The sequence below is a fragment of the Crotalus tigris genome, unplaced genomic scaffold (assembly GCF_016545835.1).
Source record: "Crotalus tigris isolate CLP2741 ecotype Arizona unplaced genomic scaffold, ASM1654583v1 scf7180000024467.898045, whole genome shotgun sequence".
NCBI lineage: Eukaryota > Metazoa > Chordata > Lepidosauria > Squamata > Viperidae > Crotalus > Crotalus tigris.
The window spans coordinates 533240-560260 of record NW_024100638.1 but is presented as its reverse complement, the minus strand read 5'-3'; the positions used below and the strand labels follow the sequence as shown (position 1 = coordinate 560260).

Here is a 27021-nt window from a genome sequence, read left to right as displayed (position 1 = left end):
AAGGATCCAAGCAGTTGTTGGATAAACTAATCGATATTCTTTTACGTTTCAATAGCCCTATTCATTGTAAAATAAAACACTTGCTTCAGGTTGTGTTTCCCTGCTGTCATAGGTGAAGGGATTTCTGGGAAGAAACCGTTGAATCAATCGATCCTCCACCAGATGGTGGGTCCTTCTGGGCCTCCTTTGACAATAGCTACATGATATGGTCTGAGCTACTTGGTGTGACTTGATATAATTTCTCTCATTACTCCTGAAAAATATAGCAGTGTGGTTCTTGGAACGTGAAATTCTGCAGGAATTCATAATTGCATTTCTTTTAGATCTAATTCTGTCACAGTAGCAAGACAAAATGTGCTTATTTTGTAGAAAGAATTGTACATATTTCAAACAACATTTTAGTTATTTATATTTCATATTTCTAAACCATGCATCTTTCTCAACATACAGTGGATTTCTTCTAAAGCTCCTAATACTAATGTCAATACTGTAAAGAAGTGGAAGATGTATAAAAATACATTTTTGTCATCTATCTGAAAATAAAACCTTATTGTCAGAAGTTAGAATATATTCTAATAGCAGTTACAAGGCAGACAAATGTTGGTGTTTTCTTTATGACTGCATCTTCATGCAAAGTAAAGCCCACATGTTCTATCGAATATTCTATTGTTCACAGCTTAAGAACAAAGAAACTCTGTCAAAAACAAAATGTAACAAACATCATGTGAATTATACATCTGTGCTTTTATTATTGAATTGTTCCATATCACAAAATCCAGCTTTGTAGGATACAAGTATTGCTAAAGAACAGAAAAGTCATAGTGTATATGACTGTTCTTTAGAATTTAAACGATGCATTAAAAAACAGCTGTAAAAAGAACTGGATGGACATAAAATAGGTTAATTATTAAACAAATTTATGCAAAAAAAGCAGGAATTGGCATTCTACTGTTGTTTTCACAAGATCGGCTCTCATGTTTCTATGCTGAGTCATGGTGATGTAACTATATTAAGTAAACATCACAATGCAAAGTAAGGTCATGGCGAGATTGTGCCTTTCTTTGAAAGCAGGGAGGGAAAACATATTGCTGAACAGATTTCTACTAAGCATTTGTAAATTTAATATGCTATGATGTATATGTTTTTAGAACTATTTTAGAATTATTGTTTGCCAAGAATTTAATACCTAGAGCAATGGTGGCGAACCTATGGCACGCGTGCCAGAGGCGGCACTCAGAGCCCTCTCTGTGGGCACACGTACTGTGCCCCGGAGATGGCCAGGGACTGGCCCCCGCCACCCTGGCCCCGCCCACCCAGTCTGCCATGACCACTCTGGCCACGCCCACCCAGCACCCGGTGATAAATAAGTGGGTTTTGGGTTGCAGTTTGGGCACTGGGTCTCTAAAAGTTTCGCCATCACTGACCTAGAGTCATAAATATTTTAAAATTCACTACTCAGTCAACATTTATACCTTTTGAAACTTCAACAAACTGAATATGTTTGAGGTATATTGTTCCCTTGGCAAATAAATTTGTGACTAAAATGTTCTGGTTATGGAAGGCACTGATTTTTTTTCCAAGCATGCTCTAGTTCTGCAGCACATAAGCTACAAATTAATTATGCATATCATCCCTGGACCACCAGAAAACTTGATAACCACTGAAGGGAAACGGAGATATAGAAAACTATCTTCTGTCTATTGCCATCCAATAGTAGTCCAGATTTTTGAAGCCAAAACATGTAGGCTAACCTAATACTGATCGATATTATAAACAAGGCTACTATAGTAATCAACTGGTTCTTCAGAAATTTTCATGGCATGAACTGAAATAAATTCTTCTGGAGGTCATCAAATTGCCTGCCCATTACTTCATGGCTGTATAATTATTAAGACTCATTCTGACATTACATGTAATAAATTGATAATTATTCTCTACTGAATTTTAGATAGTTCCTTTGAAAGCATTCTTCACAAATGCTCAGCTTCTTTCAAAATGCAATGATTGCCCTGGAAAAAAGCCTCTATTTTGTTACACTGATGTGTTAAGATTTCTTATGTATACTATTTGTTCTTCTAGAAATTAATGGCTGTTGATAAGTTTTTCCAGGATCTGTTCTAATAGTTTTGCAATGAAGAACACTACCACTACTGTACTCCATAAACTTGCTGGAATTTGTAAGAGTTATTTTCCTCAGCTTTTCCTTAGCCCTTAAGAGCAAGTCATTTACTTTAGTAAGAGGGCATATTGTGTAGTCCAAACCTTTCAAGTATGGCAGCTACTTGAAAATCTCCCATACAATGTATTTCAGTTTTTCACAGGACAGAGTTTAAAATGAGGACAAGGGCAATATAAGAATGTCTTAAAGTTTTACAACATTCTAATCTTCAGAAGTGTTATAATTGTAGACATGAGAACTGTGAGCCTGTTAGGACTGGCTACAGAATTAATCGAAACAAGCTGTATCAATTCATGAAGTGATCTTTCATTTATAGAAGTATATTGAGGCCAGAATTTGCACTGCACTAACCTAACAGCTTGGTTTCTTTGACCTTGTTTTCTGATTCGAATTGTTATATAATCAATACATTACAATTAAATACTGGATTAAATACAATGTGAAAATCCAAGCTCAGAATGAAAATGCTATACTAATTCTTTATAAAAGCTCAAGGCCATGTCACATTCTAGTATCACAACAAAAACAATCTATTTGGCTATATTTTTCAGAAAGACACTGTGAAAATATTCTTTAATTGAATACATGTTCAAGATCATGTTAGACAGCAGTATCACAAGCAGAACTGTATATTTGGACCGGCAGACCAAATATAGCAGTGGTGGCAAACCTATGGCATGCATGCCAAAGGCGACACTCAGAGCCCTCTCTGTGGGCACGAGCACTGTTGTCCCAGCCCTGCATCCCCCGCAGCCCCCCCCGAGGAGTCGCCCCTGGGCACAGCCTGCCCCAGAGCAGCACAGCCAAGGACGTGGCAGCGGATGGGAGGATAAGACTCTGCCCTCGTGCCGTCAGGCACAGATGATGCTGCGGAGTGCAGGCGGAGGGCGTGGCAGCCATGGTGCTGCTGGGCCACCTGGGCGATCTGCAGCAGGGCGTGGAGGTGGTGGGTGGCCCTGCGGGCAGGCAGAGGAGGGCAGTTTTGGGGCACTCAGTCTCTAAAAGGTTCGCCATCACTGGTATATAGGTTACTCACCATTTATTATTTCTAAAATTTCCATCTATCTTAGCACGTTTTAAATACTGCATTAGTATATTCTTTTTCAGCAATGCCTATTATACATAGCCATCATGAGCAAGGTTAAGGAAGGAACTACCAGTATACAGATTTTTCTTCATCCTTATGTACCCACCATGACATAAATGTTCAAAAGCGAGCCCACCAATAACTGGAAATATGCGATCACTAAGATCAACTTGATGGCCATAATCAATCAAAACCAATCTACCTGATACACCCATGGTTGGCAAGTCGGGGGTCAATAGCCCAAATAAACTTGTTTTTCCTCTGGCATGAATAGAATTCCAAATAGACCAAACAATGCAGCAGACTCTACTCTTAAGTAATAACATCAATCTTTTTTAAAGTAAACTTTCTAAATTTTTACAAAGACCCCAACCTACATAGCTTCTACACTTAGGATCACACATAGCTGGATACAGCTTGGTTGTTGGAACGAATGGGGGTGGGAGTTCCGTTATTTAAGCGTTTTTCAAACTTGGTAACTGTGTGGAGTTCAATTCCCAGAATTCAGCAATTTGTAGACCAAAATTATACATTTATAAAAATGATTATTAAAAGAATTGGTCAAAAGTCCGCACAACTTAAAAGTTGCCAAGTTTGAAAACTACTGCTTTATGCGTTCTTCTGGTGGAAGCAATCCTGGGTTTTAAATCTAGAAATGCTAGAACATTTCTCGGCGCTGTAACTCTCCTGGTTCAGGTTCACATGATATGCTCCCTTTTGCTTTATTCAACCAGATTTTCTGGGTTCGACCGGCAGACCAAATATTGCGGGCGACTGGATGCGTTAGCTTCGGAGAACCAAAACCAGAAAATGCATTGCCGCACACACACACACACGGAGAGAAGAAATTCCGAAATCGCGAACGAAATCCCCTTCAATCCGCTCAACTGGGTCGCATAACTCAGCTAAAACGGAACTTGAGGGTTCATCGCGTGGAGCTGCCGTCGCGGAGGTCCCCCGCCCATAGCCACGCGGCCCGACCCTCGCGCAAGAGAAAGGTGGAAAGAAAGGAAAGCCCCTAAACGCGCGTGGCCACCCGAGGTTCCGCCTTCTACTGAACCTCTGGGGTGGTTCGGGAGCGAGCGAGCGCGTGTGCTCCTCCCTCTCGCCCTTCCCTTGTTCTGGAGTGGACTGACTGGAAGTGGCGTACGTGCAAAGCAGAGCCCGAGAGTGGCGGCGCAAGCCACGCCCCCAAGGCCCGGGCAACGGTGAGAGGAGGAGGAGGAGGAGATAGGCGAGGGGGAGAAGGGCTCGCGCCGGCAGCGGACGTGTCTCTTGCTTCTCGCGCTTCTCCCGCTGCCTGAGGAGGCGGAGGAGGCGGAGGAGGAGGAGAAAAGCAGCCGCGGAGATAGAGGACGCCTCAACACCCCATTTACCGAGGCTGCTATGGGGCGGCGGTAGGAGGGCGCCTCTTGAAGCGGCAGGCGAGAAGGCGGCGGGGTTTGGTGGCGGCCCTCCGCCCATCAGGAGGAGAGAAAGAGGCGGACGGAGCAGCAGAGCCGCGGCGCAGCTCCGACGGGCAGGGGGCGGCCATGATGAAGTGAGCCAGTCGCCGCTTTCCTGAGGCCGCGGAAAAACAGGGGCGACCAAGGAGGGGGACGCGAGAACATGGCCAATGACAGCGGTGGGAGTGGCAGCGGCGGCGGGGGGGCCGGCCAAGGCGGGGGATGCGACGGCGGCGGCAGCAGCGCCGCCAGCCAAGAACGGGACCGGCAGTACTGCGAGCTGTGCGGGAAGATGGAGAACCTGCTCCGTTGTGGGCGCTGCCGCAGCTCTTTCTATTGTAGCAAGGAGCATCAGCGACAGGACTGGAAGAAGCACAAGCTCATCTGCCGGGGAAGCGACAGCGGCGGCTCCCTGGCGGCAGAAGGGGGCACTGCTGAGCCTCGAAAGTCCAGCGGCGGCGGCGACCTGCCCTTCCACCAGGGCGCTCGCCACGGCCGTCCGCATGCTGCAGGACGGGACGGCGTGGAGAGGTCCTCCAAGAAAGCAACAGCGCTCCCCGCCAAGCCGCAGCGGGACACCAATTCGGAGGAGAACGTGGTGGTAACAAACAACCACGTTGCCAAAGTGGCGCCAGGAGCCCGAACACAGGAGGAGGAGGAGAACAAGGAAGCGGTGGTTGCCGCGGCCGGTCCGGCCGTGGAGGCGGGGCACTTCTACCGGGATAAATCCAATTTGACGGGCGAAGCGTCCCTGCGCCCCAATGGGCAGATGAAGTCGCTGGTGCCTCAGCGTCTGGCGTTGGAGTACATCGTGCCCTGCATGAACAAGCATGGCATCTGCGTGGTGGATGACTTTCTGGGCAAGGAGCTGGGCGGGCAGATCGAGCAGGAGGTTCTTGCTTTGCACCACACTGGACGCTTCACCGACGGGCAGCTGGTCAGTCAGAAGAGCGATTCCTCCAGGGACATTCGTGGTGATAAAATCACCTGGGTGGAAGGCAAAGAGCCTGGTTGCAAAACCATCGGAAAGCTTATGAACAGTATGGACGATCTTATACGCCACTGCAATGGCAAACTGGGTAACTACAAAATCAACGGCAGAACGAAAGTGAGTGGCACCCTCCTCTTTCTTGCCATCCTGTAGTCGTGGTACTTAAGCAGCTATCTGAAGTGAGGCCTTCTTTCTTTATGTTCCCTAAGCATATTCATTTTTAGGACGATTTAGTAGATTAATTGAAGGCCTCAAATTGTGGGTGAGCGATAAGGGTCAGAGAAAGATTGTGAGAGACCTTCTATAAGAGATCCTTGAGGATTTCTTAATTTTTGTATACTTGGGATTAATCCCAGTTGAATGTAGTAGAACTTCAGTGCTTCTGATTGAATAATTACGTATTAAATAAGCACTTGATTAATGAATGAAGGCAATGGTTAAACCATCCATTAATAAATGAGCATGTGATAAAACTTGTTTTTGGTTCTAATTCAAACATAATACCATTTTAAAATTCACAGGAGAAATGAAGACAAAACATTGAAAAAATAAGTTTTTCCCTATCACCAATTGATGCCACAGTTATATATTTTTTCATATAACCAATTAATGCCACAGTTATGTTTCAAAGCATGTGTTGGGGTGATTGAAATGAGGCTCTTGTAAAGTGAGGTTCTGCTTTGCAGTTGAGTAAAGTGGAAAAAGAGCAGTAAAATAGACCATTGTGCCAATGTGTGCTGTTTATCTTCTTATTTTACCCTTTTGCCTATAATAGTATATAGATGCTAAGTGCTGAATTAGCTAGAACTACAATATTTATCATGATGTAATCCTGGGGAATTTGAATTTATTGCTTGACAGTCTATTCAGTCTTAATTATTTTGCAATGCTAAAAGTACATCTTGTTACCTATAGCACGAGGCTCTTAATGTCAATATTGTACAATTATACTTACTGAGGTTTAGTAATTATTTCTTCTAGTAAACTGAAAAGGCATTCTTTACTTTGGATATTATGGCAGGCATAAAATTAGTTTTTAATTTTCTTTTAGGATCAAATACATTTTTTGATCTTATATTGATATAAAGGACCAAAGTTTCATGGTGTTACCACATTACATAACAGCAGAACTGTATTATGATTAGACAGTATTATAAATCTTTATGGTGGTTTTGTTTCTTTGCACATGATAGAGGTAAACTAATGTAGATGAGCAACAGTTTTTTTTAATAGATAAACATTTGATTAGGCTAGTTGAAGATGAAAAAATTGCCTGGATTATATGCTTTCTTCTCAATCTGTAACCAAGAGGATAAAGCAAATTTTGATAAGGATTAACACTTGAAAATTTATTGGAAAGAATTGAGTGGGAAGAAATTGTCAGGTTTAAAATACAGACAATATCCACTCATTAGAAAAAGTGTTGGGATATATGCTGATATTATAAACATTTATAATTATCAGTGATAGAACTAATAAAGTGCTGCTTAAGTCCAGTATGATAAAAAAGTTGTATCTTTGCTAACCATCAGTTAAAATATAATTGGGTAGCACCATTGTTTAAAATGTTTCATGATTAGGTAAGTATAATTTTAGGGAAAAGGCTACTGCCCCCATTTTTCTATAAATCATTGTGCTAGGAAATCATAGGTAATCAGGTCTGTTTTTATTTTGTTTATTTTTTGTCCACTTAATATACTTTTGAAGAATACAGTTGTTATAAAGAGTCAGGAGAAGAGTCATATACACTTTTGTGTCCCACATATATTAAGAAAAAATGTTTATTGTGGTTTATAAAATAGGACAAACTGGTACATAATCTGAATTATAAATTCCTTAAATTTGTTTGTTAGACAAATCATGTTATTTGGTGGCTTTTGAACCTGGTGGGAATAGTGCATTTGATAGTGCTAAGAAAAAGACTATGTGAAAGCCCTTCTAGAGTTTTTATGGGCAATTGAAGAAAAAAAATAATTTAAGGCTTGCATGGAATATTTTCCTGAAATATGAGTGTGTATATTACAGCCATGTAGCAGTTTAGATTTGAAGACACAAACCCATATCTTCTCCCAGAATTGTGCAGCAATCCTAAGAAGTGGTAAGGCTGCTTTAGGAGATGCTACATTTGCTGTCTGAGATCTGGACTATCTTGTGCCTTCGAATCAAAACCTATGCATAGGCCTATAATTATACATGAAAATAATTTATGGAAGAACTGTGAAGTCAAAGTAAAATGAAATGTAGAATCAGTTACAGATTATGTAATGATCGTATTGAGAAAAATAACATTTTTAATTTTTTTTCTATTCAAGCTAATTTGACATATGTTAACAATATTTTATTTACAGGAAATAGTTAAACTTAGTGAATGCTGGTGAGCAGGAGTAGCTGAGATTACTACTCAAACTGTATTTGCTAAAATTTCACTTCAGATGGTTTAGAACACATACCTTTCTTCTCCTCATTCCATTTTTTTACTCCTATTATATAAAATTCAAATTTCTTCATACGGTTTTTCTTATATTCAACTGAATGTTTATTCCAGGGGTCTTCAAACTTGGCCCTTTTATGACTTGTGGACTTCAGCTCTCAGAATTCCTCAGCCAGCGTGCCTGGCTGAGGAATTCTGGGAGTTGAAGTCCACAAGTCATAAAAGGACCAAGTTTGAAGACCCCTGGTTTATTCCATAACATGCTACCTCTGTATGTAGTGCGGTGACTTCAATGTGTCAAACTATTTCTGCTTTCAAAACTCTTCCCCCCCCCCCTCTGATTACAGGTAATCTTCGACTTACAACCTTTTGTTTAGTGACCAGTTGAAGTTACAACAGCTCTGAAAAAATGCTGTTGACCATTATGACCATTATTCACATTTACAACCATTGCAGCATCCCCATGGTCACGTGATCAAAATTTGGAAGCTTGGCAACTGGCTCATATTTATGACGGTTGCAGTATCCTCGGGTCATGTGATCAACTTTTGTGACCTTCTAACAAGTAAAATCAATGGGGAAGTCAAATTCACTTAACAACTGTCTTGCTTAGTAACATAAATTTAGGGCTCAATTGTTGCAAGTTAAGGACTACCTATATTTCTTAAATGAACTTGTTTTATCTAACTTTGTTACTTTTCAATTTCATACTGTAATTTTGTCAATTTAATATAACTTACAACTATTTATGAAGGAACCATGATACATTTGTGTGCTGCGTAGAAGTTAGCACACTTTTAGGGGGAAAAAACAGGTATTATTGCCTATTGATATATTAATATTAACCGTAAGTTGTCATCATATACCTTTGAGTAAGTCTGATAAGCTTAACTTTAGTAAAATATTTTGTTTTGAGTGAACAATTATTTAAAAACTCAGGATTGTTAAAAGGGTAATATAAAAACTTTTGATGCAAAGTACTACTTAGAAACCTTTGTTTTATATAAAATATTCTTTGTAGAAAACAAGCATTTGCAAAATCATATGTATCACACTATCATACATCATCATCATAAAGTTGGAAGGGACCTTGGAGGTCATCAAGTCCAAGTCCAACCCCCTGCTTAGGCAGGTAACCCTATACTATTTCGGACAAATGGCTGTCCAGTTTCTTCTTAAAAACTTCCAGCGTTGAAGCATTCACAACTTCTGGAGGCAGGTTGTTCCACTGATTAATTGTTCTAACTGTCAGGAAATTTCTCCTTAGTTCTAGGTTGCTTCTTTCTTTGGTTAGTTTCCATCCGTTGCTTCTTGTCCTGCCTTCCGGTGCTTTGGAAAATAGCTTGACTCCCTCTTCTTTGTGGCAACCCCTGAGATATTGGAACACTGCTATCATGCCCCCCTCGTCCTTCTCTTCATTAAACTAGACATACCTAATTCCAGCAACCATTCCTTATATGCTTTAGCCTCCAATCCCCTAATCATCTTTGTTGCTCTTCTCTGTACTCTTTCTGGAGTCTCAACATCTTTTTTACATTGTGGTGACCAAAACTGGATGCAGTATTTGCTGCCCTTAGATGCAAGTACACTCTAAATGAATTTTGCTTATTTGAAATGAACAAGCTAAGGGTATCATTAAAAATGAATATAGCTTAAAATGGCAGGCTTGCAAGTCACTTTTGAGAGTTGGCCACTCATCTAGTATCCCTTCTACCTGTTCTAGTTTAATCCTGTAATAAGGTAACTCAAAACTTAATTTATTTTGAACACATTTTGTAATTCTGATTTTAATGTCATAAATGTGTTGGTCAACTTTGCATTAGATCCATTTGTCCTATTCACCTATTTTAAAGGTCAGCAAGTATTTACCATAAAAGTAGATTTCTATAAAGTTGTTTTTATTCCATGTTGTTGCTTTTTATATACCAGCAAAATTGATTGGAGCCATATAACTGTTTGAAAAATATACAGGTACTCTTCCACTTATGAATATGACTGGGCCCTGAATATTAATGGTTGAGGGAAGGGATGATTAACTGAGATGCCATGTGACCATTTCAGTTATCTGGCTAACAAGGTCAGTCATAGTTTCAGAAAGCAAGCTATTGGTGCTTTTTCCTGCTGCACTTTGTGTTCTTCTCCCCCCACCTCTCTGTCATTCTCATTTACTTTTTAAAAAATTATAGGCTCATAGAATTTCAAACCAAATATTAGCTTGTACCCATTACTCATTTTTACTTTCTAAGAACAGACCCCAGAGACATTGATGTAAATAAAGCCGAAGGTATAAGTAAGGTAATTGATATGCAACTGAACAGCTTTCTATTTTTTATTATTAAAATAATCAGTGCTTTTTTTCTAAAAAAAAAAAAAAAGTGCCGGAACTCACACACATCATACAATCCACTTTGCCTACCCTACAAGGTTTCATCCAAAAAAGGTGCCGGAACTCCGTTCTGGGCATTCTATGAGAAAAAAAGCCCTGAAAATAATTATAAATATATTTGATCAGGGAACCTAATAAATGCTGAAGATGCTATTGCTATTCACCTTGGTTTAAAGCTATTAGGAGTAGAATAGAGTTGGCACACTCCAAATTCTTTTAGTTAAACTATGTCATCTCTCAGAATCCTGGAAGTACCCCTTCTCTAGCAGTTCTGCCCACTGGAATGATGTTTCCCTTGAGATTTGAGTGGCTCTGAAGGCTTTGCTCTTTGCATAAGCTTTTGACAAATGTGATTGCAGACCTTCTTTCCTCTTTTTCTTTATTCCCATCTGAGTTTGTTACTTATGCCATCTTTGTTCCTTTTTGCTATTTGGTGTTTGCTTTTTTTTTTTTTTTTGCTAATTGCCAATTGGATTTGGCATTTTTATCCACCTATGGAGTTCTTCCTAAGGACCTAGGTTAGACAGTTGTTTGATGGTGTTAAAGCTATCAGCATCACAGGATGTAATGTTTTGTTCCAAAGAAAACTTCCTTTTGCAGTTGACTGATAGTCATTTTGTCTATGCTGTTGCTGTTCAGTTGTTTGGTCTATGTGGTTTCTCCAGTTGTTTTGGTATTACACCTAAGGTACCTATATACTATCTTTGTTTTCTTTCGCCATAATCATTGAACTTCTGTTTGTAAGTCTTTGTATATTGTGATTTTCTCCAACTCTTTTTCTTCTATTCTGCTATATCTGGGTACAACGAAGTCCACTATCCAGATTTTTTGTTCTTGTTATCAACAATTTTTAAGTCCGGAGTGTTATATGGCAAGTACTTGTCTGTTTGAATTCTAAAATCCCAGAGCACTTTAGCGTCTTCATTTTGTATTTGTCTATTTTGTGGACTCACCAGGTCTTCCTTCCTGGCAAATGGTGTTTATTGCAGATCTTCCAATGCACCATTGTTGTTACTTTGTCGTGCTGTTGTTTGTTAGTCTCTGCAGTCTTCTTGCAGCAGTTAATTAGGTAGCCTACTGTTTTTTCAGCTTATTTGCAGAGGCTTCATTTGTTCCTTGGCTTTGTATTTGTTCTTAAGGCTTGGTCTTGTACAGCCAAAATTAGCCTGTGTCTTTCTTCAGCTTTCCTGCTTTTAGCCACTGCCAGGTTTTATTATCTACTTTACCTGCTTTTTTAAAAAAATATACTGGCCATGTAATATTTTGCCTTGTCTTTTTTGTATTCTTCTTTTGGTCTGTCTTACAGGCCAATTTGGTCTCTACAGTACTCAATAAGCTTTCATGGTATACTAATTCAAGTTCATCTTCCTAGCTGTTCTTAAAATATTCCAAAAGATGAAGTTAAAAAAATACCTCCGCATTTCTAGCTCTATCTCAAAATAGGTTGAATACATTTCTGCATCTTAAGTTTTATAAATTCTTTCCTTTTTCTGTTTTATTTATTTTAAGTTATGTATTCTTTTTGTGCAAAGTAATATAAAGAACTGCAAAGGTTGGTTGAGCTTATTTAATAGAGAATTAGTTATTTTCCAGGTTGGCTTTCTCTTGATTTAGGAGTTGACCACTTTTGTAGGAGAAGCATCCTTTACTTACTTGTAGTGTTGCTGTTTTTGTTGAGAAAAAAAATACACAATTAGCTTATTGGGATATATTGGGCTTAGTTTGTGGCATACCAATTTTTACCCTAGGCATTTTAGTTTTTTTCTCTCTGCAATAGTGGTGAATCTCTATAGCTTGGGTGTAGGATGAGGGTGAAGGTTCCTTCTCCAAGCTTGTGGGTTGTGTGGGTTGGTTTCCGAACATTTCATTACCAGGCTAGGTAATATTTTCAGCAGAGTTTAGGGAATGACAATGTCATTGTTCTTCTATTTGTAAGGGTTTTGTGTGGTCAGTAGGTCAGTAGTGAGGAGTCCTGAAAGAAAAATATTTAAGAAAATTAAACTGACAATTTTGTGCTTATAACACATTTGAAGGTATCTTAGTTATAGTATGTTGCTATATCATATAGTGCCAGTTGAATGGGAAGATAGAATCTGAAACGTACCTTAGAAACAAAGACTAATTTTAAATGTTTGTGTAAAAATGAAATATTATGCAAAACGTTTTCATATACCTGTTAAGAATGCTTGTAATAAAGGATATCCATCCATCCACTCGTCTAACCATCCACCTATCAATCACGTTTATATTATCACCCATCTCATGTAGTGACTCTGGGCAGTGTACAAGGTAATCCAAATAGATAAAAAGCCAATTAATAATACAACAATTAAAAAGATTTTTAAAATAGTGGGGGGGGAGCCATATAGAGAATTCATTCAGTTGGCCATCATGTAACTATCCGGCAGGTTCCGCTCTATTATGGGATCCAAGCCAGTTGACATAACCATGTTTTGAATGACTTCTAGAAGATTAATAAAATTGGAGCTAACCTCACCTTGGGCAGAAGAATGCTCCACAAGGTGAGCACCATGGCAGAAAAGGGTGTCCTAGATCTCACTTGGAAAAAAATTCCTTATCTGAGGAGTCCTGTAACATGCCCCTTCTGCCAGACCTATGAGACAGGTAGATGTTACTGGAGAGAGGCGATTCCCCCAAATAACCTAGGGCCATGATAATGATAAATTAAGTATCAATACAAGCATTACATCTTTGTACCTGATACAACAATTGAACACTCTCATTTTTGTATTTCCAAGTGACACAAAGTTAGTAGATTTGTTGTAAACTATTAGAAAGTCAAGCATTCAAAGAAATTCTGTATCTAACAGAATCCAGAATCTTGCCATATGTATTCCCAAGGTTTAAATCGTGAGTCCTTTCTCTGATCCTTCCTAAGCAGTGACAATTTTGCTGCTCATTTCCTGATGCTAAAGACGTGCAAAGCAACTATTTTAATGGTGAGAATCAGATCCCACTTCAGCTCTTAACAAGTGCTAAGAGGGGAAAATCTATAAGAAACGGTATACTTTTTTTTTCTTCTAACTTGATTGTATGAAATGCAGTGAGATTCATTTTTCCTACTCTCAGGACTCATCTCTACTTTCAGGGCTCCGAGTGATTAATCTCCAGTCTTTATTGAAAAGGGGTTGCAGAGCCTGGTCAGACACACAGAGACACGTTCCCTAATATTCCAAGAGCCAGACCCTGAAACAAAAAAACCCCTGGGTTTATTTATTATCAAGCAACAAGGAACTACAGACATGTAAAAATGTGATTGGTTACAAAGAAGTCAGAAGCAAAAATAGACACATTATGCTGCACCTGTCAAATGCAAAGCCAAAACTTTCCACCAGTTTTAATGAACAACTTCCTTGTGAAACTCTAACCGCTTGAAACTATGATGCGTGCTTGCTTAATTGCTTACAAAACAGTGGCTACTATACTTAAAACTCTTACATTATGCTCAGGAACACTTAAATTTATTCATACTACGAATGTGCAAAACATTTTATGCTTGGAACAACCAGTTTGATATGATCAATGTCCAAACTAATTTTGCTTATTTTATGATATGTGAACAATCCAGTATGTTGAATGTGTGTGTGTGTGTGTGTGTGTGTGTGTGTGTGTGTGTGTATTTAATAATTTTGAATATTGGAATCCCAGGTATGGACATTTAAAGTCAATCAGATAAAAATAAAGAGCTCTGGGATGTAAGATAAAAGACTTTTTTTATTAATTGCTGAGCTTTCGTTAACAACCTGTTAACATCATCAGAGCAAAGGGCTAAATCTACATATGAGTGTATGTATATTTACTCCTCTATAGTTCTCATTTCTTTATTTTCTGGTGTTTAGGATAGCTCTCATCAAAGTACCGTAAATGCCGGCATATAAGACGACTTCCGCGAACGCTGAAATCGGCGCCAAAGACGGGGGTCGTCTTATACACCGAGTCGTCTTATACGCCGGAAATACTGGTAGTTTCCGGCGTATAAGACGACGTTCTAGGAATGCGGCCCGGCTATAAAGACAGGGGTCGTCTTATACGCCGGGTCGCCTAATACGCCGGCATATACGGTACAAATAATTTATATGGCTATAAAAGCTAAAACTAGATTTTTATTATTATATTGCTTCTGGTAAAAAAAAAATCCTTTGGTATTCAGTTCCTTAATTCATTAAGAGTTCTGTTAGTTTTCTTGGTAACTATTGTTTTCTTTTGGAATGTTTTTGGAGAGGCATCTAAATCTATTTACAACAAAATAACTTATTACTGCAGATAAATGGAGAAAGTGATAATCTTTAAAAGATTACAGATATATTTCAGCTGACCACACTGAGGGTAATTAGAGCTTGTGAAGCATCCTAAGGGGATGATTATGACCTAGGGCTTTTGTTTGATTGGTTTACTGTTTTATTTTATGGTTGTTTTATAGTTACTGGTTTTACTGTTGTTATGAGCCACCTAGAGTTGCTTAAGATGGGCAGCCATATAAATCTTATAAACAAACAAACAGACATGATGACTTCATACAACACACTATACTAGGCTAAAGTGCTGTTGGATAGTTTGTAATTCAGTGTATTGTTGGGGTTCATATCACTGTCCTAGCATTGTATGAAGTAAGTAGTCTTGTTTAGCTCTAGTGTATTATATTTGTTTTAACATAGCATATCATCCAAATATAGCAGTTTTGCTTTGTTTTTGTTAATCTATTTTAAGGTATAGAAGGTTGGGTGGACCCAAATAGTTTTTAGAATTCCTTGCCTTGCCCATTTTGAAACTTAGGTTTTAGTGTAGAATATAAAGTAACTTTCTAATTCTTTATAGGAAAGTAATAATTGAATTCCTTCATGTGTCTTTTTTAAGTGTTCTTTGAAAATTTTTTATACTGTTTTGAAATGCCAGTGAAAAGTCATTCTTGTTTCTTTGCATGTAACTACATATAAATCAATGGTGGGATTCAAATATGTGAACAACTGGTTCTCTGTGTGGATGCCATTTCCGGTTCTGCCAAAGTGGTGCGAACTGGTTGAATCCCACCACTGATATAAATGTATTAAAAACTAACTTTAGACAGCAGCAAAAACACTAATCTTCTGTTTTGTACATTATTAACACAATAGAATTTATAAACAGGAGGCCAAAATTTAATGGAAAGCCCTCTGTATTCTCCTCCAAATTATAATATTCTTATACCATAATAAAACAATGTGGATCATTCAAGTTATATCAGTTTACTGACAGAAAAGATTTATGCCATTTAGGGAAGTAAGGAACCCTAGAACAAGAGAGGGCTGCAGAGGAAAAAAACAGAAAAAGTAATTGTGAGAGCAGAAGTACACTTGGAAATTATTGAATATAGATTATTGCTTATGAATTTATTTATTTAATCAGTTTATGTAGCTGCCCATCTCAGTGAATAACTCTGAGCAGTGAACAATAAAATAAAACTATGACAATTAACAAAAATTTAAAAACATGGCAGCCAAGAATATCATTATCACAATCAAGAGATGGGACCCTTCATATACCTGGGCCCAGAAAAAGTTCTTGCAAAATATTTTTGGTTTCTTCCTGTTTTAAACTTGAAATTGTAAACTCTGTTGAGCATTGACCTGTGATGTTGTTTTTTTTTTAAAAAAAATTTCTCCATATATGATGGCACAATAATTATACCACAATAATTATACCAGATGATTAATGCTTGCAAATTGTCAATATGTATAAGGCTATCATTACCTAATGTGTTAGATAACTGTCTGAATGAATATCCTTTTAAAAAATAGGGGATATTACACATATTCACTTACATATTTATTAAATATTTTTACAAGATGAATTTCAGAATGCTGAAATTCAGAAATCCATTCCTTGGGAAAAAGTCTATTTATGTTCATGTTTTATGCTTTCTTGTTAATTGCAGGCAATGGTAGCTTGTTACCCAGGCAATGGAACAGGATATGTGCGACATGTGGATAATCCAAATGGAGATGGAAGATGTGTCACGTGTATATATTACCTTAATAAAGACTGGGATGCCAAGGTACTTTCTATTTTTGGAGATGGTTGTAGTACATATATTAAGAAATGGCATTCTTTTTATATTAATTGTAATAAGTGGTTGAGTGTTATGCTAAGTTGTTTAAATCTGCAAAAGATGAAGTGAGGAAAGCTAAGGTTCAAAATGAATTAAGGCAACAAAAGTCAAAAATAACAAAGCTTCTTTCAACATGTAAAAAACAAGAAAAAAAGTTAAAGAAATGATTGGTCCGTTAGTGGGAGAAAGTGGCAAGAAGGTGACAAGCAACTGGGAGAAAGCAGAACTTCTTAACTCATTTTTTATATCCATCTTTACACAAAGGGAAAAAAACCAGTCAAACCTATCAAAAACAGTACCATAAAAAACAGATTAGAAACATAAGTTAAGATAGGCAAGAAAATGGTAAGTGAGCACCTGTCCACCCTAGGCAAATTCAGATCACCAGGACCAAATGGATTACACCCCAAGGTTTTGAAGGAACTGGCAGAGGTGATCTCAGAACCACTGAACTATATCTTTTAAAGGAGGGGTCCCCAAACCCCGGTCCGTGGACCAGCATCAGCCCACAGCATGCCAGCAAGCGGGCCACACAAACAAGCAAGCTCCATCCTCAGGATGAAGGCAGTATTCAAAACCACAGCTGCTCTGGTCTGTGGAAAAACCTTTCTCCATGGCACTGGTCCCTGGTACCCAAAAGGTTGGGGATATCTGTTTTAAAGAACTGGGGAACTACCAGAGGCCTGGAAAAGAGCTGATGTAGTTCCCATCTTCAAAAAAGAAAAAAAATGGATCCAGGAAACTACAGACCTATCAGTCTGACCTCAGTACCTGGGAATATCCTGGAAAAGATAAGCAACGAATCAGCGAACACCTAGAGCCAAACAAAGTCATTACCAAAAGCCAACAAGGGTTTGTCAAAAACAGATCATGCCAGACAAATCTTATTGCATTCTTTGACCAGGTGACAAAATTAGTGGACCAGAGGAATGCTGTGGATATAATTTACTTGGACTTCAATAAGACATTTGATAAAGTAGATCACAATCTACTACTTGATAAGAAAGAAAAATGTGGGCTAGACAGCATCACCACTAGATTGATTCGTAGCTGGCTGACAGGCCATACTCAGCATCTGGTCCTCAATGGAACTGCGTCTACATGGAGGGAAGTGTGTAGTGGGGTGCCCCAGGGCTCTGTTCTGGGCTCAGTGCTCTTCAACATCTTCATCAATGATTTGGATGAGGGGATAGATAAGGAACTCATCAAATTCGCAGATGACACTAAGCTGGCAGGAATAGCCAACACTCCAGAAGACAGGCTTAAGATACAGAAGGATCTTGACAGACTTGGGCACTGTCTAACAAAATGAAATTCATTAGTGAAAAAAGTAAGGTTCTACATTTAGGCAAGAAAAACCAAATACACAGGTATAATATAGATGGTACCTTGCTCAATGGTAGTAACTGTGAGAGGGATCTCGGAGTCCTAGTGGACAATTACTTAAATAAGAGCCAGCAGTATGCTGCAATTGCCAAAAAAGCCAACACAGTGCTGGGCTGCATTAACAGAGAGATAGAATCAAGATCACGTGAAGTATTAATACCACTTTACAATGCCTTGGTAAGGCCACACTTGCAATACTTCATTATTATTATTATTATTATTATTATTATTATTATTATTACTACTACTACTACTACTACTACTACTACTACTATTTCTAAATATACTTAAGATGGTTTTTCCCTAATTTTTTAACTGACAGCCTTGAATATCTAACATACCTATTCTTAAGATTGCATTTGCAACTAATCTTGGGTCTCCAGGGCAAATATATTCTGTCTAGGGCCTAAAATGTTATCGGGTTCTACTTTTGAAAAATATATTAAAAATTCTATTATGTAAACTGAGACCTTTTGCCTGAAGTAATTCTTCTACCCTCAGCTTATGTTTTTATGACAATAAATTCATGTTTTGTGGTTGTTGGTAAAGTAATTCAAATGAAAATGTAATAAACTTACTTATAATAAAGTACCAAATGTGTTATATCTTTAATTGTGTTGTTCAGTGTATATGTTGGAAGGGAAGAAGGAGGAAGAATCATCTTTTGGAAAGTTGTGGAAAGACAGCCAGAAAGACAGATAATTTGTATCATCTTCGTTTGATGGCCCTTTGTAACTGTAATTTTCTGTTACTTATGCTTCATCCTGAAGAATTTTGGAATATTAGGAAGTATTGCCATTATTGCTATTATCTATTGTAGCAGATAATATCTTACAATAACTGATAACTACTAAAACTGTAAATTCCTGTTGAATTTTTTTCAAGGTAAGTGGGGGTATTCTTCGAATATTCCCAGAAGGCAAAGCCCAGTTTGCTGATATTGAGCCTAAATTTGATAGACTGCTATTCTTCTGGTCTGATCGCCGTAACCCTCATGAAGTGCAGCCTGCATTTGCTACAAGGTGAGATGAATGAATCATACATACAGATTTTAAAGAAGCATGGCAGGGTGTGAAATGTTAAAAACTTGTTGTTTTAGCTTTCAAAAATACATTAATTGCTTTCTGGAAAGTTACTGATGAACAAAACTTTCTTCACATTTAAAATACTTATTGCAATTTGGGGGTCTACCCTGCTGCTATTATTTGTGGGCCATCAGAATCAAAGTCTATCAGTTTAAGTACTATAGAATATATAATAAATACAAACTTAGAATTTTGGACTACTATTTTGCAATAATGAACCTTTAATGGATCTTGTTTTAATGGAGTTGGGTTGAGTGAAAAAAGTCTAGTGAGTCTGCCTATTGAATGTAAAAATAGAGAAATAAATTTTGGCTGGATTGTTCTATGTTATTCTTGGGCTGGGCCTGTACATATCCTCTTTCAGAGATTGCAAAAAAAATTAATAAATTTAATATATTATGGTATTATTTTAATTAATGCTATGGCAAAAAGTAAACCGTTTCAATTATAAATTGAAAAATTAAGGAATCATTACATAGTGTAAGATAGGAATATCTATCTTTGTATATTAATCAGCAAAGATACAAGATACTTCAATATTACTTCTTTTCATATTGATTTAAAAATGAATTTCCATAAATTAGAGATGTCTCAGTTCTAGAGAAATTAAGATAGTAAGTATCTTGAGCTTCACTTTAAAAATTGCCTAGTTCCCTAATAATTTATATAAAATACGAAAGATCATGATATTCATGGACCCCATATAAGGGGAAAATAATTCTATAAAACTGACAAATTGTATTGGAATTGTACTTTTCAAGTGTAATAGAAATAAGCTAAAGTAATCTTGATAGAAACATGATTTTAATGTACCATTACTGCTTCATCTTTTTCATTCTTTTAAAGGTACGCAATAACAGTATGGTATTTTGATGCAGATGAAAGAGCCCGTGCAAAAGTAAAATACTTAACAGGTAAGTAAGTTCCCATATTTTCTTACTGGGTGTTTTACAAATTTCTTATTTGAATTTGGTCTAGTAGGATTATTCTAAATTACTTTAAAAACTATGATTAATTAAAATTATGCTATTATCTAGAGCATAGAAATTGATTTACTGTCACTATTAAAATGATAGTCAAGCACTATCCACTCTGGGGGGTTAGTTTACTAAAACTGACTGGTTTGGCAAAAATAGGCTTATATACTATATTGTATTAGATTACTTTTGCTGTGTAAGAATAAGAGGGAAGTGGGGAAAGTATAACCTTTGAATAGGCACATTACATAGTTTCTGAAAGATGAGGATCTATTTGCTTGATTCTCTGAAATGTCCCAAAATTTTGCTTCTACTTGCTGACTGTCCATCAAAGGACCTGCATTGTCAGAATTAATAGTATTAGTTTGTTTATTAATCTGTTGGTTTTATATCCTATTTTTCTGCAAAAAGTGCTCGAGACAGCTAACTGTACAAAATATGGAACCAAATAATTCCAACTATTTTAAAACAGAATCAGCGATTAAAATAGGGAGATCCAAATTAAATAGCCCCTCAGTGGGAGATTCACTGAATGATGATCCAATTTACTTTACATAGTTGCTGTGGGGGAAAAGAGGAAGAGGGAGCACTCTTGTGTTCCTGAATAAAAAGGAGAATACAGGTAATCCCCGAGTTACGAGCATTCACTTAACGCTCGTTCAAAGTTATGTGATGAGCACCCCCTAATGCTTACGAGCAAGTCCCGAAATTATGAATATTGCAGCACCATGGCAGTCATTCGCCCTTACAAGCGACCACAGAGGCTCTGCAATATTAACCCTGATTATTCCCTCTCTCCCCACCCCCACCCCGGGTCTCCCTGCAAAGATCAAGATCCTTTGCTTTCTTGGCTGCTCCAGCCCTTCGATGCTTTCGCAGAGAATGGAGGCCTAAAGTAATGCAAGATCATGCGAGATCTCACGCTACTGATCTTGCGTGATGTCATGGTACTTTAGGCCTCTGTTCACTGCAACAAAGAATGGAACCGAAGCCGAGGGACGTTTCCATGTGCCTCCGGAGGCCGGATCGAGGCTCTGGAGGCCTTTTCCAGTCTGCTGCCACCCAGATCTGAGGCCAGGGGACACTTACGTATCCCTCCAGCAGCCCGTTTCCAAGCAGCAGTGGGGGGAGGGGGCGCAGAAGCGTTCCCTGACCTCGGATCCGGGCGGCAGCAGGAACTGCGGCACAGAGGAGATGGATCTTTTCCAGGTGAGTCTGGCGCGGAGGAAGAGAGGGGGAAGTATGAGGTATTTTAGTGCGTAGGGGAGGCCTTGGGGGCCTGTTCCATCACTAGGCCCCTCGTGCCCTTCCCCACCCTGAGATACCTCATGTTCACTTAATGAGCTGTGTGCATTTTAACGAGCAAGAGAGTGATCTCGTTCGAGGTATGAGATTCATTCTACAAGTTTTTCAGTTACGAGTGGAATGGAAAGGCTCCATTATACTTGTAACTCAAGGACCACTTGTATAACTCTTAACAAACAACAGGAGCAGTTAGGATGTGGGGTGGGTGGCACTGTGTTGTGCTGATTCACCTCCTTTCTCTGGATCGATTCTAGTCAGTGGATGTTGGTGGGGGGGAAATCTTTGCCTTAGCCCTTACTCTGTGGGGTGCCAAAGGGTTCAGTGCCCTCTCTATTCCTATTCAGCATCTAGTTAAGATCACTGTGTGAGCTTATCCATCACCATGGGATGGGGTATTATCAGTATACTGATGATACCCAATTATACATCTTTGCCCCTGTGAATTAAGCAATGTCCTGGATATCTTATCCTGGTATTTAGAGGCTGTGAGGGTTTGGATGGGGAACAATAGGCTTCAGTTGAACCCTGGAGTTGGGTTTTCGGGGTTGCCAAATCTAGGACTATGCAAACTTCAGTGCTAAGATGGGATTGCCCCCCTAACAGACCTGGTGTGCTACCTGGGATCCTCCTGAACTCACAACTCCTGCTTAAATAGCAGGTGGATGTGATGGCTAAGAGGGCCTTTGCACAATTTCATATTCTGTGCCAGATGTGCTCATTTCTATCAGCTCTGTTCACAATCACTGATGCCCTAATCACCTCCTGATTGGACTACTGAAATGCACTCTATGTGGGACTGCCCTTGAAGAATATCTGGAAACTTAATTACTTATTTACTTAGTTTATTTATTTATTTATTTAAATGAAAATTACAAATTTGAACAAAGAAAATAAGAAAATCAAAATGTGACAGACATGCTAGGCATGTCAGTGCACTTACGCACTCCCCCTTAGGGTCCTCTTAAATATGAAGTGAGGTCCACAGAAGTTAAGTTAGAATTAAAACCATAAACCTTTAACTTCAACTGGTACAAAATGCAGTGGCATTTGCAGTTACCGTATATTCCGGCGTATAAGGCGACCCGGCGTATAAGAAGACCCCCGTCTTCGGCGCCGAGTCACATGCCTAGAAAGTCGTCTTATACGCCAGAAACTACCGTAATTTCCGCCTTATAAGACGACTCGGCATATAAGATGACCTCCGATTTTGGCGCCGATTTTACTGCTTGCGAAGGTCGTCTTATACGCCAGAAAGTACAGAACAGCATATATTACAACCCTGGTTACCAGTTTGTTTTTAAGTTTCAGTTCAAGGTGCTGTTTGTTTTTTTTACTTGTAAAGCCCTACATGGGCCAGATTATTTGAGGGGCCACTTCTCCCCGATTATATCTGCCTGTCCTATTGGTTCCAGCCGAATAGGGCAGTCCTGTCAGGGAACTACATTTCGTGGGACTCAGGAGGCAGATTTCTCTGCTGTGTCACCTGCTTCAAGGACTAATTGTGGGCTCAAATATGGTTGTAAGTTGAGGACTAACCAGTAAAGGCACTTTTTTGTGAGATATATTTGATGAATAAATAAATAACATAACAATAAAACTAAGATGCTGTGTTAATTATAACAAAATAATATAATAAAACATTCTAAAGCCAAGTGCAAAGATGTGCCGTGATGCTGGTTTTTGTTCAAATTCAGTCATTAGTTTTGTATAATTCAGTATGTCCTGTTAATAATTATTTTTTTAGTGAATTCATATTTAACTTGGTTTCAAACAGGCATTAATTGTGAAGTTCTAAAATATGTATTATATTTTGTTTTAAATTTAATAAAAGGAAAATTATAACTTATTTTCAATCCATGTATCACTACCATCTCTCCATATTAATATCCTCCCTTTTTTGCAGGTGAAAAAGGTGTGAGGGTTGAACTAAATAAACCTTCGGATTCAAATGGGAAAGAACATTTGTAAAGCCTTTGGCCTTACAGTTCCCTCCTCTACATCCTGGCTCTTTTCACCTCACCTTCATCAAACTTTGGTGATATCTATTAACTTTTGAATGTGAATAATAAGAAAAAGAAAATCAACACCAAATCAGGATTTTGAATCAGTAAACAATGGGTTTCAATATTTCATCAAATGGCTTTTTAATTGCTGAAGCATTGTAACTCCACGATTGTGACTCCAGTCTTGTGACTGCTAATGTAAAGATAAGCATTGACAAGAAACAGTTTACACAAGTGCCCGACAGTAGAAATTTTCTATCATTCATCTTTTGACATTCAGTTCAGAGCTGTTCATCTTCCTCTTTAAAAAAGTGATAAATGTGGAGTTTAAATAATTTTGTATAACTAGGCTCAGTGATCAAAATTGAACAAAACATTCTCCAAAGTAGCATTTATCTATTTTTGTAAATCTGCTATTTTCCCCATTATTCTACCACATAAAACTTAATTTAAATAAATGAAATGCCAGTAAATGATTGTCTTTTTACCTAAAATCTAAAAAGGAGCACTTTAATAATCATCTAAGGACCCATTTTTTTCATATCTTATACTGATTTGATTGATTGTATTGTGTTCTCTCTGAAACTTAAGCAACATGAAAAAGATGCCTGTCTTTCTGTCAGTTACGTATGGCTTAACTTACTGAATCCAGAAAGTAACCATTTTTTAATCTGTTTCATTTGGGTTTTTCTAAGTGACTGGCTGGCCACTAAGTGAACTTGATACTATCTGTACTGTCATAGTGTTGAACGCTATGGGTGTACTCCACTGGGAACTTCAATCTGTGAACCCATTTGATGGAAACGCAGTTCTTCAAAGAAAAGCTGGGCTCTTGTGCAACTTCTGCAGATGAATTACTAGGTGGATTCTGTCCACAGATATCATTCAATACCTAAACGGTAAGGGCTTTTCTAGGCTTTTAGATGAAGTAACACCCCCGTCCATTACTTCGATGGGAGATCTGTCTTAACTCATTTCAAAGCTTTCTCTCATTTGTGTGAGTTAAAATCAGAGATAAGTTTTCTCTCAAAACATTATCATCCCTCATCATTTACTGTTTGCCCCTTGATCCTCTTATATAGTGTCAGGGGTAGATTAAATACATTAAGACTGAAGTGCATCACTGCAGGCTTAATATGTGAAGGATTTCATACTGTGGAGAAATTTTTACAATGGTCTAATGTTTCTGGAAAAATAACAGTGAGGAACAACAACATTCATTTGCCAGCTATGTGAAATTTATTTTAGTTTTCTACTGAAATGTGATTTCCCTTAAGGGGGAAACTTTTAAATTCTCCCAGCCTTACCGATAGCATCACCAATCCCTTTTTTGCCTCACTTAATCAAAATAAAGTAATGTACAGAAATGTTTCTCTGTATACAACTTAACATCTGTATAGTTTGTATTCTTAAAAGTCCTTTTCTATGGAAAGCTCGGTAATTTTTATTAAAAAAAACTTACTATTCATGTAAAACATGAAAAACAACAAGGATTGTGCTTAATGACCATTGACAGAAGGGAGAAAATTCAACATAATAACATGCTGGGAAAAGTTACCAAAAAAAATCTGGGTGGTGTTTTTTTTTTTTTTTTTTTTTTTTTTTGGTTCCCTTCTGTTCCCTTCTCCAAAAATTACTTACTAGCTGTCAAACTTGCAATAGTTTAACTTTTCTCTCCATCCTGGTAAATCAGAAGAAAACACATCTTACTCTTAAGTGCCTCTGGAAGCCTGGCCAAGGAGTGTAAATTCTTTACTGACTGGTCTGCAGCGCAATGCACAGTTTAGGTCTAGTAAATCTAACTTTTAACTGCTTTTGTATTATGTTTAATGTGTTAAAATGCAAACCTAAGACTTTACTTCGTTGTCCCATTATTCAAAGGTATCAGCATCTTTCATTTGCACTTGCTGGGAAGATATACAGTCTCTTTGATATCTCCATTATTTACAAAGGTTACCAAACCAGGGCCTCTGATTCCCATTTGAAAACAGTTCACGTCAGTTAAATTTTCAGCCTGGGGCATCACCAAATAGAAACCTGTTTCAGACCATCTTATGGCCTGTATTTCTGTTTAGTCCTGGTTAAAGATAAAGCTTCATGATGCTATTTTTATTTCATGACATTAGCCAGCTGTAAAACAAGACTTTTATCTAGCAGGCAAAGAAATTCAGGATTCATTTGCAGATTTATTACAAAGTCATGTAACTTTTGAAAATCGGTGTTCCTTATTGAAAGAGCTCTCGAGTTGCTTGTAAAGCTAATCTAATTAAAAGATTATAAAAGTTCTTGAAACAATGTGGTTATTTTGTAATTATGTAACTCTCTTAAAGCCTATTCCACAGCAACTAATTTGTAATCTGATAAACTGTGAGTGCGCGTGTGTGCCTGTTTTTAGCAGGCAGTGACACTGTAACTGTAGTCAAAAGTCTGTTAGCTTTATTTATAAACCCTGTTTTTAATTATCTAATCTAGCTGTGATTGTTTTTAAAAGTGAGGCTGCTGAGGGAAAATAAGCAGAGGGAGAAAAGTGCTGTGGCCTGTTAGTAAGTCAACACTATGATTATAAACATTTTATCTCTACTACCTTAGTGCCTCCCTTGCTGTAAACACAGTTCTTGATTGAGAGACGTAGATAGGTATTCTGAGTATATCCACCGAAACTGAATTCAGAGATTCACAATCCTGCCCTTGTGTCTTCTAATCCAGGGCTTTTCAACCTTTTCACAGATTGTACCACTTTTAGATTATGGCAATATTTGAGTACCACTACTCACCTAGCAGGGTGTCAAAAACTTGATGACCCCCCCCAAAAGGAAAGTTATAAAATACAAGTAGTCCTCGACTTACAAAGGTTTGCTTAGTGACTGTTCGAAGTTACAGCAGCACTGAAAAAAGTGACTTGTGATCACGTTTCACACTTATGACCCTTGCAGCATCCCCAGGGTCACAGGATTTACATTTGGATGCTTGGCAACTGATTCATATTTATGATGATCACAATGTTTCAGGGTCATGTGATCCCCTTTTGCAACCTTCTGACAAGTAAAATCAATGGGGAAACCAGATTCACTTAACAACCGTGTTACTAATATAACAACTGCAGTGATTCACTTAACAAATGTGGCAAGAAAAGTCATAAAATAGGACAAAACTCATTTAGCAAATTTCTCACCAACATAAATTTTGGGCTTAATTGTGGTCGTAGGTTGAGGACTATCTGTATGCCCACTTACCACACTTTTTAATAAACTTGTGCCTGTTTCTCTCAAATTAATCTTTGCACTGTTCTTTCCCCTTCTCTTCCTCTGCTTGTCTCAAAGAACCCTCTCATCTTCGTCTTTCTCCGTCCTTCTTTTTCCCCATATTTTTTTCTCTCCCTGCCAAAACCACCTCCTTTTATATCCTCTCCCCTCCCCCTTCGGTGCAACTCCAGCTGTCTCCCCAAGACTGCACGCTGCTCCTGGAAGTACCAGTCAGCTGGAGCCATGCGCCAATCCTGGGCACTCAGCTGAGTCCCAGCAACACCACAGCCCCAGCTGACTCATCCACAGGCCTGTGCAGTGTTGCCGTGTTTCAGCTCATCTCCCCCACTACACTTTTACACTTTTTTTTTTACAGTGCTTTTCAACCTGTCGTATGT

General features: G+C 38.2%; 1 protein-coding gene across 1 annotated transcript; it reads left to right on the top strand.

The window, feature by feature from the left end:
• The first annotated feature begins 4388 nt into the window (after window positions 1–4388).
• EGLN1 (egl-9 family hypoxia inducible factor 1) lies at window positions 4389–25673 on the top strand. The gene is made up of 5 exons (XM_039332887.1): window positions 4389–5819; window positions 16452–16571; window positions 18897–19033; window positions 19943–20010; window positions 23282–25673. Exons 1-5 carry the CDS (start codon window positions 4875–4877, stop codon window positions 23344–23346), a joined length of 1335 nt encoding a protein of 444 aa, XP_039188821.1. The 5' UTR covers window positions 4389–4874; the 3' UTR covers window positions 23347–25673.
• Window positions 25674–27021: the final 1348 nt, after the last annotated feature.

What these genes read in the sequence shown, in the direction of transcription:
- EGLN1 (XM_039332887.1), top strand. Translation starts at nt 4,875, where the DNA reads ATGGCCAATGACAGCGGTGGGAGTGGCAGCGGCGGCGGGGGGGCCGGC. An exon ending in ATAAAGACTGGGATGCCAAG is followed by an intron (nt 16,572 to 18,896) that starts GTACTTTCTATT and finishes ATTTTTTTCAAG; the next exon opens with GTAAGTGGGGGTATTCTTCG. An exon ending in AAAAGTAAAATACTTAACAG is followed by an intron (nt 20,011 to 23,281) that starts GTAAGTAAGTTC and finishes CCTTTTTTGCAG; the next exon opens with GTGAAAAAGGTGTGAGGGTT.